General features: G+C 43.4%; 1 protein-coding gene across 1 annotated transcript in view; it reads left to right on the plus strand.

The window, feature by feature from the left end:
- LOC147211246 (dynein axonemal heavy chain 12-like) overlaps positions 1-13,598 on the plus strand; it is a 29,580-nt gene that overhangs the window by 10,521 nt on the left and 5,461 nt on the right. The window contains exons 33-60 of the mRNA XM_086129585.1: positions 41-181; positions 278-361; positions 511-699; positions 815-934; positions 1,063-1,251; positions 1,344-1,495; positions 1,580-1,718; positions 1,797-1,963; positions 2,056-2,311; positions 2,403-2,699; positions 2,857-3,035; positions 3,232-3,424; positions 3,517-3,678; positions 6,004-6,198; positions 9,805-9,938; positions 10,002-10,164; positions 10,406-10,486; positions 10,572-10,748; positions 10,829-10,960; positions 11,075-11,164; positions 11,247-11,387; positions 11,472-11,713; positions 11,797-11,944; positions 12,028-12,173; positions 12,310-12,524; positions 12,615-12,807; positions 12,889-13,081; positions 13,170-13,342. Of these exons, the coding sequence (XP_085985711.1) occupies positions 41-181; positions 278-361; positions 511-699; positions 815-934; positions 1,063-1,251; positions 1,344-1,495; positions 1,580-1,718; positions 1,797-1,963; positions 2,056-2,311; positions 2,403-2,699; positions 2,857-3,035; positions 3,232-3,424; positions 3,517-3,678; positions 6,004-6,198; positions 9,805-9,938; positions 10,002-10,164; positions 10,406-10,486; positions 10,572-10,748; positions 10,829-10,960; positions 11,075-11,164; positions 11,247-11,387; positions 11,472-11,713; positions 11,797-11,944; positions 12,028-12,173; positions 12,310-12,524; positions 12,615-12,807; positions 12,889-13,081; positions 13,170-13,342 (4,691 nt within the window). The remainder of the gene's footprint in view (positions 1-40; positions 182-277; positions 362-510; positions 700-814; positions 935-1,062; positions 1,252-1,343; positions 1,496-1,579; positions 1,719-1,796; positions 1,964-2,055; positions 2,312-2,402; positions 2,700-2,856; positions 3,036-3,231; positions 3,425-3,516; positions 3,679-6,003; positions 6,199-9,804; positions 9,939-10,001; positions 10,165-10,405; positions 10,487-10,571; positions 10,749-10,828; positions 10,961-11,074; positions 11,165-11,246; positions 11,388-11,471; positions 11,714-11,796; positions 11,945-12,027; positions 12,174-12,309; positions 12,525-12,614; positions 12,808-12,888; positions 13,082-13,169; positions 13,343-13,598) is intronic.

Consider the following 13,598-nt stretch of genomic DNA (forward strand, 5'->3'; position numbering starts at 1 on the left):
GAGCTCTTATAGTCTGCTTCTTTTATTTTCTTTCTTTTAGTGGACTGATGGTATTGTGGCTAACACGTTTCGTGAATATGCATCGGCTGAAACGCCAGACCGTAAGTGGGTAGTCTTTGATGGTCCCATCGATACGTTGTGGATTGAAAGTATGAACACTGTGCTGGATGACAACAAAAAGGTATCTGCAGCATTTTACAATATACATAAAATCTATTTGACTGATCTTTATCGTGATTTGTTATTTTCATCTCTATTGTTTGTATTCACATCACAGCTGTGTCTGATGAGTGGAGAAATTATCCAGATGTCCAATCAGATGAGTCTAATTTTTGAAGCGATGGATCTCTCACAGGCCTCTGTAAGTTTGGAGTTCCTGAAAAACTTGCAAATATGTTTCAAATATTGTCGTTACAACCTAAACTATCCAAATGTGAATTAGCACGCAATTAAAAGTCTGATGTAATGATGGCAAGCTTTGAAAGAAAAAATGCATCTTTCCCTTGGCAGCCTGCCACAGTCAGTCGATGTGGTATGATCTACATGGAACCTTCTCAATTGGGCTGGGAGCCTTTAGTGATCTCCTGGATGAACACACTTCCTGAGATTTTGAAAAGTCCTGATCACAACAATCTGCTACTAGAACTCTTTCATTGGCTGCTGCCACCTGCCTTCAGGCTGGTGCGAAAACACTGCAGAGTAAGTATCACAGGACCGTGGCGTTATCGAGATGTAAAAACCCCAAAAGGCCAAATGAGTTTTCACCAACTTAATAAGCATGAATGTTGTCATGTCTTTGCCTTTTTGTTGTCAGGAAGTTGTGCCCACAACCAACTGGAACACATCTGTATCCTTATGTAGACTGTTTGAGATGCTGCTAGCTGAACCACTGGAGACGGAGACACATGATAAAACTATTCGAACCTGGATCTTGGTACAAATATTTATTATTTGTCACACTATTCTTTATAAACAGAAACACCCTGAATGGCATATTTCGTCTAAATTCTCTACATTTCATCTGGCTTTTCTGCAATAATTATCAGTTTTTTTGGATTGCAGGCCGCCTTTTCCTTCTCCCTGGTGTGGTCTGTGGGGGGCAGTTGTGATTCAAAGAGCAGGGAGATGTTTAGTGAGTTCATCAGGGATACAGTGGCTGGAAGATCGGCAGATCATCCAGTTCCTGAAATTGTGGGCAAATGGGAGTGCCCAGTGGACGAGAAAGGCCTGGTGTACGACTATTTCTACGAGGTACCACTGACTTACATCAGGCAGAAACCTTTGTCTTTTAAATCGCTACTTTAGAAACACTCTTCTTCAGTCAAATCGAACATCTTGTTCAGTTTAAAGGAAAAGGCAAATGGATTCACTGGAATGACGCCATCAAAAGTGTCAGCCTTGGGGATAAAACCACCAAAGTGCAGGACATCATCGTTCCCACCATTGACTCGGTTCGCTACACCTTCCTAATGGACATTTGCATCACCTATGGAATGTATGTTCGTCTGTTCACAGAAATATGAATGGGATGAATTTGTCCCCTTGTGTCAACTGTTTCAATCTCTCCTTCTCTGCTCAGGCCTCTGCTGTTGGCTGGCCCTACAGGCACTGGAAAGTCAGTGTATGTCATGGAGAAGTTGATGAACGGTTTGGACAAAGACCTCTTTTTACCCCTCTCGATCAATTTTTCTGCCCGCACCACGGCCAACCAAACACAGGTCAGGTGGAACCACCGATGAGTATGAATGTTCTTGCAACTTTGACTGACCTCATTCTTTACTCTTTGTGGTTACCAGAACATCATCATGGCCAAATTAGATAAGAGACGGAAAGGTGTGTTTGGCCCTCCGATGGGGAAGAAGTACCTCATATTCATAGATGATGTGAATATGCCAGCACTGGAACAGTTTGGAGCTCAGCCTCCCGTGGAGCTTCTTCGACAGTTTATGGATCACAAGAAGTGGTATGGGCCATGGCCACCCCGACACCAAAATAAAGGCTGTGAATAGAAGAGGATACAAAACACTGCTTGACTCATCCATTCTTTTCTGGCAGGTATGACCTGAAGGATACTTCCGGCATCAAACTAGTTGACATCCAGGTCATTACAGCCATGGGTCCTCCTGGTGGCGGGAGGAATGCTGTGACATCTCGCTTCCTACGTCATTTCAACATTTTTAGCATCAATTCTTTCAGTGATGAGACCATGGTTCGCATCTTCTCCATTATGGTGGCATTCTATCTCAAGAACAATGAATTTCCACCAGAATATTTTACTATTGGCAGTCAGACGGTGACAGCAACCATGGACGTGAGCCCTCCAGATCGGACCGATACTTTTATTCATATCAACAAACACTTGTCTTTCCAATAACTTGAGTTTTCCAAATGTATTTTCAAAGGTCTACAAGCAAGCCATGGAAAATTTGCTTCCGACACCAGCCAAGTCTCACTACACGTTTAATTTGCGTGACTTCTCACGTGTGATACAAGGGTGCCTGCTTGTGAAGAGCAAATCTCTGGAGAACAAACGCACGATGATTCGGCTGTTTGTCCACGAGGTCTTCCGCGTCTTTTATGACCGTCTGGTGGATGACAAGGATCGAGCATGGTTCTATCAACTGATGACCAAGATCCTCAAAGATCACTTCAATGAAGCCTTTAACATGGTGTTTGATCACCTGAAACAAGGCAGTAAAGTATGTTGACTTTATTTTTTGCTGTTCTCATTGTGGATTTAGATCTAGGTTGCTCAGCCCTATCTTTATTCATGATGCCAGAGATCAAAATTTGTGATGTTTCTAAAAATGAATCATAACATTGAATGCAATTTTAATTTGGCATCTTCTTTGTCAGTTGGTCGAGCAAGACATGCAGACTCTTCTGTTTGGTGATTACATGAACCCCGAACTTGAGGTTGAGGAACGCTTGTATGCCGAAGTGCCTTCTGTTGAAAGCTTTGCTGAGGTCGTGGAGTCATGTCTTGTTGAATACAACCAGATGAACAAGAGCCGCATGTATCTCGTCATCTTCCGGTAAATCACAATTGCAGCACACAGTCAATAAAACTCTGAGATTTACAGTCAACTGTATTAAAAACAGTTGCATTTATTTTGTTTTTTCATGTTAATTTTTCCTTCAGACAAACTTTGCTTTTGATGAATGCACACCTAAATACTAGCATTAATGCGGCAATCACATTGAATATGTACGAAATTTTGTCTGATGTAGCTATGTCTTGGAGCACCTGTCTCGTATAAGCCGTGTGTTGAAGCAGCCAGGAGGGCATGCTCTCCTTGTAGGAGTTGGAGGCAGTGGGCGCCAGTCCATCACTCGTTTGGCCACTTTCATCGCCCAGATGAGCCTTTTCCAGCCTGAGATCTCAAAGAGCTACGGCATGACTGAGTGGAGAGATGACCTCAAGGTCAGCGTTGCACTAGTAATCTGCATACATCACAAGTGTTCAAATGTTTGGTCTCTTCGTCTGATGCAACACATTTTAACATAACATTACAGAAGTTGCTCAAGGATGCAGGGGTGAAGGGTCAAAGAATCGTATTTTTGCTCACTGATGCTCAAATCAAAGATGAGGCTTTCCTTGAAGATGTAAACAGTGTCTTGAACACAGGAGAGGTGCCCAATATGTTTGCAATGGATGAAAAACAGGATATCATTGAGGTAAGACATTAAAATTACTTGCACGATGCACTTTCCAATTATTTTTACAAATGAGTCATAAATCCGATCCTTAACTGAGGCCAGAGCCCTGCAGTTCTTTGCATGTTGTTTTTGATTTTTTTGTGACCTCCTCGAGGTGTCAGCACTGCTCGTTTGGAGTAAATGTGGTTGTCTGCCCACTACGGAGAAGGTTCACCACTGTGACTAATTATCTCAGTTTGTGGACAATGGCTCTGACTGTGGTTTGCTGGAGTTCCAAAGCCTTGGAAATTACTTCTCAAACTTTTCCAGACTGATTTCAACCACTTTGTTTCTCAATGTGTTCTTACATTCCTTTGGATTGTGACATGATGCCTTTCATTCAGAAAACTTTTAGCCTCTTGACTTTGTCTGACAGCTCCCCTATTTTACAGACCATGAAGCGCATTATATTAATAGTTGCACTGAGTTAAAAGGTGCATCATTATTTGATAGCGGCTCGGTGGTCCAGTGGTTAGCGCGCTGACCTCACAGTGCAGAGGTATCAATTCCAGCTCTGGCCTCCCTGTGTGGAGTTTGCATGTTCTCCCTGGGCCTGCGTAGGTTTTCTCCGGGTGCTCCGGTTTCCTCACACATTCCAAAGCAGGCTGATTGAACACTCAAAATTGTCCCTTGGTGTGAGTGTGAGCACGGATGGTTGTTCGTCTTTGTGCCCTGCAATTGGCTGGCAACCGGTCCAAGGTGTCTCCTGCCTACTGCCCGAAGACAGCTGGGATAGGCTCCAGCATCCCCCGTGACCCTTGTAGGAATAAAGCGGATTGGAAAATGGATGGATGGATTGTTTTTGGGGCGGCCCGGTAGTCCAGTGGTTAGCACGTCGACTTCACAGTGCAGAGGTACTGGGTTCAATTCCAGCTCCATCCTCCCTGTGTGGAGTTTACATGTTCTCCCCGGGCCTGCGTGGGTTTTCTCCGGGTACTCCGGTTTCCTCTCACATTCCAAAAACATGCATGTCAGGCTGATTGAACACTCTAAATTGTCCCGAGGTGTGAGTGTGGATGTGAATGGTTGTTTGTCTCTGTGTGCCTTGCGATTGGCAGGCAACCTATTCAGGGTGTCGCCCGCCTACTGCCCGAAGACAGCTAGAATAGGCTCCAGCAGCCCCCGCGACCCGAGTTCGGATAAAGCGGTTTGGAAAATGAATGAATAAATGAATGGATTGTTTTTGTGAAACACTGCAACTTAAAATAGTTCATTCTAATTGTACCATATGCGTATTTGATTGATTTAGCACTATTATTCTAGATTCAGACCGGTCGAAAACATCGGGTGGTGCCACATTTTTCACTTGCTTTTGTTTGCCTCGCAAGTACACGGGGGTAGGAGGGCATCCTCCGACAGAGGGTAAAAAAAGTTCGCTCGTCAATCTGGTTTACCGGTGGTTGCATTAATACTTTGGCTAATACAAAAGCTACCTTGGTTGACAGTTGAACAGCTGTAAATAGGTCAATGTACTCACCATTATCTGGCCTTTTTTGCTCTGTTCTAGCAGCTATTGGAAACTGGCCGTGTCGTTTACCTTGTGCCTCTCCGGTCCCACATTGTAACATTGGAACTATTCCGCTAAAAAAGCTAAATGCTTAAATTGGAGTTAACCGTCTCGTAGGACTACATTTCATATGATTCTTAAACACAAGCAGGAAACAGTCCAAGTTCCGTATGACGAAAACATGTTAGCAGTCTGCCTGCAAGTGCTTCCATGCGGATGAGAATGACAACCCAAACATAATAGTAAGAAATTTGTATTAAAGATGACTAACTGAAATGCTGACATTCATCACTGCATATGGTGCACAGCATGACAAGGCACACTGTCAATTTTTGAGCGTGCCTTATGGTCCGAAAATATGGTATTATTTGTGATTTCTTTACCCAAAATATCTGGCAGTAATCAGGCCTGGCAGTGGTGTGGCCAGTGAAATTTAACTCACAGTTAACTCATGATCTGACAAGGCGAGGGACTCTTACATTTTTACATCAGGCCAAATAAGTTTGGCTTGATAAGTGGGACACAATATCTGAAAAGCAAAACATCATTTTATATTCATTGGGATGGCTTTGTGGGATAATCGAACTGTCTCTATAATCTGAAACATTTAAGTGTGGTGCACACACAAAGTTAAATGGAAGGGGCAAATATGGTTTCATGGCACTGGATGGATTAATGTGTGTTGGTAGGAAGTGCTTTTTGCCCACAACTCCATAATGATGCCTTTTATCCTGTTCGAGTTCAAAATCTGGATCTGCACTGCATACAGTATGATATCATTCTTTTCCCATTTCCAGACAGTACGTCCGATTGCCCAAGCGAAGAATAAGAGTGTCGAGTTGAGCTCTTTAACTCTGTTCAACTACTTTGTGGCACGCTGCAAGCAAAACCTGCACATCGTTGTGGCTTTTAGTCCTATTGGCGAAGCCTTTCGAAATCGTCTGCGCCAGTTTCCATCTCTCATCAACTGTTGCACCATTAACTGGTTTCAGGTACGAAATATGCATCATCAATTTGAATTTTTACTGAGGTATGAAAAAGTCATGATCCACATAAAGTTTTCAAAATCGAGAGGTCTAGAAAACAACACTTAAGCAAGAGCCACAAGGTCAATAATCCGACAAGAGACATGGAATCTTGGCAGTCCTTAAATACAAGGTACTCATGATGATCAAATTGGCAGCAGGTGTGCATGCTAAAAGAGAAGCCTTCCACTTCCACCTGCTGGAGAAACACAAGAACAGGATCATGACAATATATGACTTGTTTAATAATTTGATCTTTTATTGTCAAGATCAATATTTTGCGTCAGAAAAATCTCATGGTAAACCACCAAACAAAAATTTTAAAAAGTATGTATACTGAAATAATGACCTTGTCTCATTTGAGTACTTATCAAATGTCAAATATAGGTTTGTAGAGTTGAACATAAAGCTGATGTGTATTTGCCAGAACCATGATTTATTCTTTTGTAAGAATGGCAACATCTTAATACACAGGTTTGTTGTACCTTTTGCCAAGTTATTTGATATGCTTGCCACTATATGTCACTGGCATAGATAGATAAACAATATTAATCGAAATAATCATAAATGTAATTAAAATAATGCTGTGAATGTACACAAGTCAACGCATATATATACATATATATATATATATATATATATACTGTATATATATACAGTATAAATATATACCGTATTTTCCGCACTATAGGGTGCACCAAAAAGTCTTCAATTTTCTTAAAAGCTCATCGAGCTCCTTAAAATCCGGTGCGTCTTTTGTATGGTCATTATGGTAATACATCGACTCCAAGATGGCTCCTTTCTGGAGACATGCTTCCAATGTTATAACTTGCTGTTGGTTCAGTGAACTGCGTCGCTGCTTTATTAAATAAGTTTTTGTTGCAGCTCCGAAAAAAGGAGAGCTGTGGTGTTCATTTTTTAAAACAGTCTCAAAAAATGCAGGTACGTCTTTATCTGTCTACGTGCCTTCTTCCGTTAGACTCGAGAGGCGTTCAAGACCGCCTCCAAAAAACGTAAACTAATGATTACTTCAATGAAACTACGAAAATTTAAAATAATATATCAAAACTGAAAAGCAAGCAAGGATATCACAAAATAAATTCTGTAGCCACCCCTACAGAATTTATATTGTGATTTCATAATTTGTGAAAACACAACAAAGGAATAAATAACTACGACTGACATCTGATCGTAGTAGTCGTGGCGCTATGATCAAGGAAATGCAAATGCGTTTTTCGGAGGTGGTCATGAAGGCCTCTCGAGTTGACCGGAATAAGAGAAGGCACGGAGATGGATAAAGACTCACCTGTATTTGTTGAAAAAAGGAGAGCTGTGGTTTTATTTATTTTTTAAACGCAGACTTTATTAATGGTTTTCACAGTCTCAACAAATACAGGTACTCTACGTCTTTGTCCGTCTCCGTGCCTTCTTCTGTTCCACTTGAGAGGCGTTCATGGCCGCCTCCGAAAAACATAAATTAATTATTACTTCAATGAAACCACGAAGAAAATCAAGCAAGGAAATCACTAAATAAATTCTGTCGGTGGGATATAGAATTTATTTTGTGATTTCTTCTGGAACAAAGCGGAGATGGGCGAGATGCGATAACATGGCTCTGTTGGAATGCTACGACTCAAGCAACCCCAGTCAGAGGGGTTATATGCAGAGAATGTGGGCTGAATGGTTACTTCGAAACCCACAGTCACGGTTGACCACGAAACAACTAGTTGCTCAGTGTTCCAACATCCACAAACGGCAAATGCTGTCACAACTTGAGATTGATGAGGTACAACGCAGGTTCCATGGTGAAGGGCCCCAGGCTGCCAGATCAGAGGAGGAGGTCATACCAGAGATTGGGAGGCAAGCCCCAATGAATGCAGATGATGAGATTGGGAGGTCAGCCCCAATGAATGAAATGCTGAGCGAGGCAGCAACTGACCTGAAAGCTAAGATCATGGCGAGAATGAAAGCTGGGCAACCTAGAAACCGATTACAACGGCTATGTGAAGTACCACCTGAAAGTCTCATGGAAAGTGTGAAAGGCAGCACTGAGGGCGATCCCGACCGTAACGATCACGGAAACCAATGAGCTGATATACGCTTCAGCATCAGTGATCCTAGAGATGCTTGGCTATAAGAGCAACCATGGGAGCCATGAGATATGTTACCCACACGGAAAAGACGGTTGGAGGCTAAGATCAAGGTGGCTCGGAAAGATGTGAGTCAATTGACGCAGGCCCAGAGAGGAGTGATGAAAAGGCCGATACCCGAGAGGTACATCCAGATGACCATATCTGAAGCACTCGAAACTGCCAAACAAAGGCTCCAAGCCTTGTCCAGCCGCCTAAAGCGGTACATGAAAGAGAATGAGGCCAGATGAATAAACAGACTGTTCGCCACACAACCTGCGAAAGTGTACGCTCAGTGACAGGGTTCTAACAGCGGAGCTGACCCACCAAGACTGAAGACTGAAAGGTACTGCAAAGGCATATGGGAGAAGGAGGTTGCACATAACAGTGCACAATGGCCGGTGACCCTGGGAGAGGAGCACAGCAACCTCCCTGAACAGAACCCATCACCATAACAGTGGCAGACATACAGGAAAGAGTCTCAGATATGAAGAACTGGACAGCACCCGGCCCGGACATGGTCCACACCTACTGGCTAAAGAAACTCACAGCACTCCATGAGTTGCTGAGGGATAGGACTCACCCAGGATGGCTAACGAAGTGCGAACAATCCTTATCATGAAGGATCCCTCAAAGGGTGCAGTCCCATCCAACTATCGGCCACAACATGGAAGCTCATGTCAGGCATCACTGCGGCTAAGATAAGTGGATAAATGGATCAATTCATGAGCGAAGCACAGAAGGGCATTGGAAGAGATACCAGAGGAGCCAAACATCAGCTCCTGGTTGACAGAACAGTCGCACAAGACTGCAGGTACCGACATACCAACCTGTACACAGCCTGGACAAGAAAACCTATGACTCGATGCCACATACAATTTTTCATCAAGGTGCTCTGGTTCCCCAGCACCTGACGCAGACATTGTTTGGTCAGGCAACGTCTGAGCCGGCATGCCATTCGTTTTATTGTCTCTCATCATTGTATGAGTTAGGCATTAGCGTGAAGGGTCTTGCCCAAGGACCCACACTGGATGGTGTTATGTGCTCATTTTTTCCCCAAGCAGGATTCGAACCCCCATCTCCCAAACCGGTGCCTTACCAACTGAGCTATCCAGCCACTTATATATATAAATTATATATATATATATATGTGTGTGTGTGTGTGTATATTTCTGTGTGTGTATGTATATATGTATGTATGTATGGATGGATGGATGTCTATCTATCTGTGTTAGTGTGTGTGTGTGTACATGTATGTGCGTGTGTGTGTGAGTGTGTGTGTGTGCGTGTGTGTGTGTGTGTGTGCATGCGTGCGTGTGTGTGTGAAACATGAAAAATAATCTATATGAGTTGGCACATGGCCGTTTTTCCTGGTTGTGGATATATGGGGTCTAATCCATGAATTGAAAACTTTTTTGAACATATTTATCTGCACCCAAAACAGCCTTGGCCAGAGGAGGCCCTTGAGCGGGTGGCCAACTCTTTTCTGCAGCCGCTGGAGATGAAAGACAATGAGAGGAAGGAGGTCATACTCATCTGCAAAACATTTCACACATCTGCCAGTCAACTTTCAGTGAGGTGTGACACACTAAACATAATTAAAAGTAAGGTTACATATATGAGCTTTTTTTTAATTTGCAGATTCCTCACTGAGCTCGGTCGTCATAATTATGTTACACCCACATCCTATCTGGAGCTCATGGCAGCTTTCAGTCAGCTCCTCACAAAGAAAAGAGATGCTGTCATGAAGGCAAAGAGGAGATACACCAATGGTCTGGAAAAACTAGCCTTTGCCGAATCTCAGGTATCCAGTTTGTCACAATTTGATTAGATTACTGGTATTTTTCTCGATTGGAGATATGTAATGGATTTTTTTTAATGACATTGCAATTGACTGTGACTTGTTGAAAGATATTTTTTCAGAAATAAATAACAAAATGACTTGTTTCGTTTTATTTCTGATGGATGGGAAGTCACTCACAAGCCTCAACGATTAAATTGTCGGTTTCCTATGATATGTCCCCTTTCGCTCTATGCTTGTCAAGGTGGGTGAAATGAAACTGGAACTGGTTGAGTTGCAGCCCAAGCTGGAACAAGCACAGATAGAAAATGAAAAAATGATGAAGGTAGTGACATTGAGCAGCAACAAATCAAAATTACATGTTATAATCTGGAAGAAAAAAATGCAAAGTGTACTGTCATGACCCATAGGTGATTGCAGTGGAATCTGTGGAAGTGGAAGCAACAAGTAAACTTGTGAGCATTGAAGAGGAGGCCACAGCTATTCAAGCTGCTGAGGCTCAAGCTCTGAAGGATGAGTGTGATAGTGAATTGGCAGAGGCCATTCCTGCCCTGGAGGAAGCAACCGCAGCTTTGAATACCTTAAAGGTGACAATGCTCCGAATTAAGCCAACGTTAGTCTTGGATGTGACCTTTCCGTTGATGTTCACTTACCTTCTTGATTTCAGCCTGCTGACATTACTGTTGTAAAATCCATGAAAAACCCTCCCGATGGAGTAAAACTGGTGATGTCAGCTGTGTGTGTAATGAAAGGACTGCCTCCGGATAAAGTGGCAGATCCCGCTGGGTCTGGGAAAAAGGTCTATCCTTTTAAAAAAAATTCATTGAAAAAAAAACAGCATTTTCATGGCAAAAGTAACGTTGGTGAGAAACCATGACATTTGTTTTACCTTTACTTTTTCATAAATTCCTAGGTTTTGGACTACTGGGGTCCAAGTAAGAAACTATTAGGTGACATGAACTTTTTGAAGGATCTGAAAGAATACGACAAAGACAATATTCCTGTGAGTGTCTCGACTGAAAATCATGAAAATCAATGCCTAAAGAAGAAAACTTGAATTTTTCTTTCCCCTCTCTTTATTACAGGAGGAATCTATGCAAAAAATCCGTGCTACCTACATGACTAATCCTGACTTCAGCCCTGCTAAGGTGGCAAAAGCCTCCTCCGCAGCAGAGGGCCTTTGCAAGTGGATCAAAGCAATGGAGTCCTATGACAGGGTGGTGAAGGTGTGAATTCCCTTTCGTTTTTCTTTTGATCTTCAAAATGAAATGCATTTCTACCTCCAGGTATACTCACTTCTGTGCTTTTAGATCGTGGCTCCCAAAAAGGCCAAACAAGCAGAGGCTCAGGCGACCCTGGCCGCTGCCATGGCCACACTATCAGAGAAGCGAGCCCAACTCAAGGAGGTTATGGACCGTTTAGCTGACCTGCAAAGAATATCTCAGGAGAAGACAGAGGAGAAAGCCAAGCTAGAAGCCCAGAGGGATTTGTGTCAACAGAAGTTGGAGAGAGCTGAAAAACTCATCGGTGGTCTGGGTGGGGAGAAAACGAGGTGACGAATGGCCCAGCATTTCTTTTTATAAGAAGCATTACAACAATGGCAGCGCAGCAGACAGCAAACATGGTTTTCCTCAGATGGTCCAAGGCTGCCGAAGATCTACAGAACACATACGACAACCTTACCGGGGATGTCCTTATCTCTGCTGGTGTCATGGCCTACCTGGGTGCTTTCACCGCCAGCTTCAGACAGGACTGCACCGGCCAATGGATTAAATTGTGTCAAGTAAATCCTTTGTTGACACACAAGGTCTTTCCCTGTCAGCTGTGACATGTATGATTGTTGTCCTCATCATTTCATTTCTCTAGTCTAAGAGTATTCCATCGTCAGATGACTTCTCTCTCAGCAAGACCCTGGGAGATCCCATTAAGATTAGGGCGTGGAATATCGCCGGCCTTCCCACCGACTCCTTCTCGATCGACAATGGTGTCATTACCAGTAATTCACGGCGATGGTGAGAAGCTTGATGCAGTTTATTGCAAAGCCGCTCTGGAAGAAGAGTACGAATGTCGTCTCTCTGCCATTGTGGCGCAGTGAAACATTTCATCCTTCAGGCTCAGGACCGCGCTCATATATTCCTGCTCTTGCAGGCCTCTGATGATTGACCCTCAGGGTCAGGCCAACAAGTGGGTGAAGAATTCGGAGAAAGACAACAAGTTGAACATCATCAAATTAACGGATGATGATTACATGAGAACTTTGGAAAACTGTATCCAATTTGGAAGCCCCTTGCTGCTCGAAAATGTAGGAGAAGAGTTGGACCCCTCCCTGGAACCTCTTCTCCTCAAACAAACCTTCAAACAAGGTGCCAAAATTGTGGCAGGGCCGCAAAAAGGTCACTTGAGATTGAAAAGGATGTAAAAACGTGAATTGCTGTCATGCTTGTTCCACCTAGGTGGTGTGGAATGTATAAAACTGGGGGAGAGTGTGATTGAGTACTCCCCCGAATTCCGTTTCTACATCACCACAAAGCTGAGGAACCCGCATTATCTACCAGAACTGGCCACCAAGGTGTCTTTGCTCAATTTCATGATCACCCCAGAGGGGCTCGAGGACCAGCTGCTGGGGATTGTGGTCGCCAAAGAGAGGCACTTCACATTTCACTGAGCCTTCACTCAAATTCTTGGGTCTCTTCATTCAAGATGTCTTCTGCTTCATCTGCTTTGCAGGCCAGAGCTTGAGGAAGAGAGAAACGCACTCATCTTACAGTCTGCTGCGAATAACAGGCAACTGAAGGAAACCGAGGACAAGATCCTTGAGACTCTTTCGTCTTCGGAGGGAAATATTTTGGAGGATGAGAGTGCCATTCAGGTCCTCGACTCTGCAAAGATCATGTCCAATGAAATTACCAAGAAACAAAAGGCATGTACCTTGCTCATCGTCAGCGATCTGTGCGGCTGATGCGATGGATTTTTCTTCTCTGACTGCAATGTCTCAATGAATTCTCCAGATTGCAGAGGAGACTGAGATCATGATAGCCGAGTCTCGAGAGTGTTACAGAGCTATTGCCAAGCACTCATCTGTGCTGTTCTTCACCATTGCTGACCTGACCAACATTGACCCAATGTATCAGTACTCGCTCAGCTGGTTTGTCAACCTCTACATAAACTCTATCCAAGACAGGTGAGTGACGCACCCAGGGTTTCTCTGTAATGAGTGTCGTGGGATTCAATTTACAGGATGAGACTTTTATGATATTAACCTACTGCCCAAATTTCGCAATGCTTGCATGCTACTTCCGGTGGTAGATCTTACTGTGCAGTCTTGAACATTAAGTTACGAAGTGGATACCTTTGAAATTATGCGGATTCGAAGACACCATTTGTCGATTTTCAGCACCTGAAGTGCACTCCACTCAGAAGCCTCTTGTTTTCATTTA

The sequence above is a fragment of the Hippocampus guttulatus genome, chromosome 1, assembly GCF_054856545.1.
Source record: "Hippocampus guttulatus isolate MCC_2025c chromosome 1, RoL_Hgut_1.0, whole genome shotgun sequence".
Lineage (NCBI taxonomy): Eukaryota > Metazoa > Chordata > Actinopteri > Syngnathiformes > Syngnathidae > Hippocampus > Hippocampus guttulatus.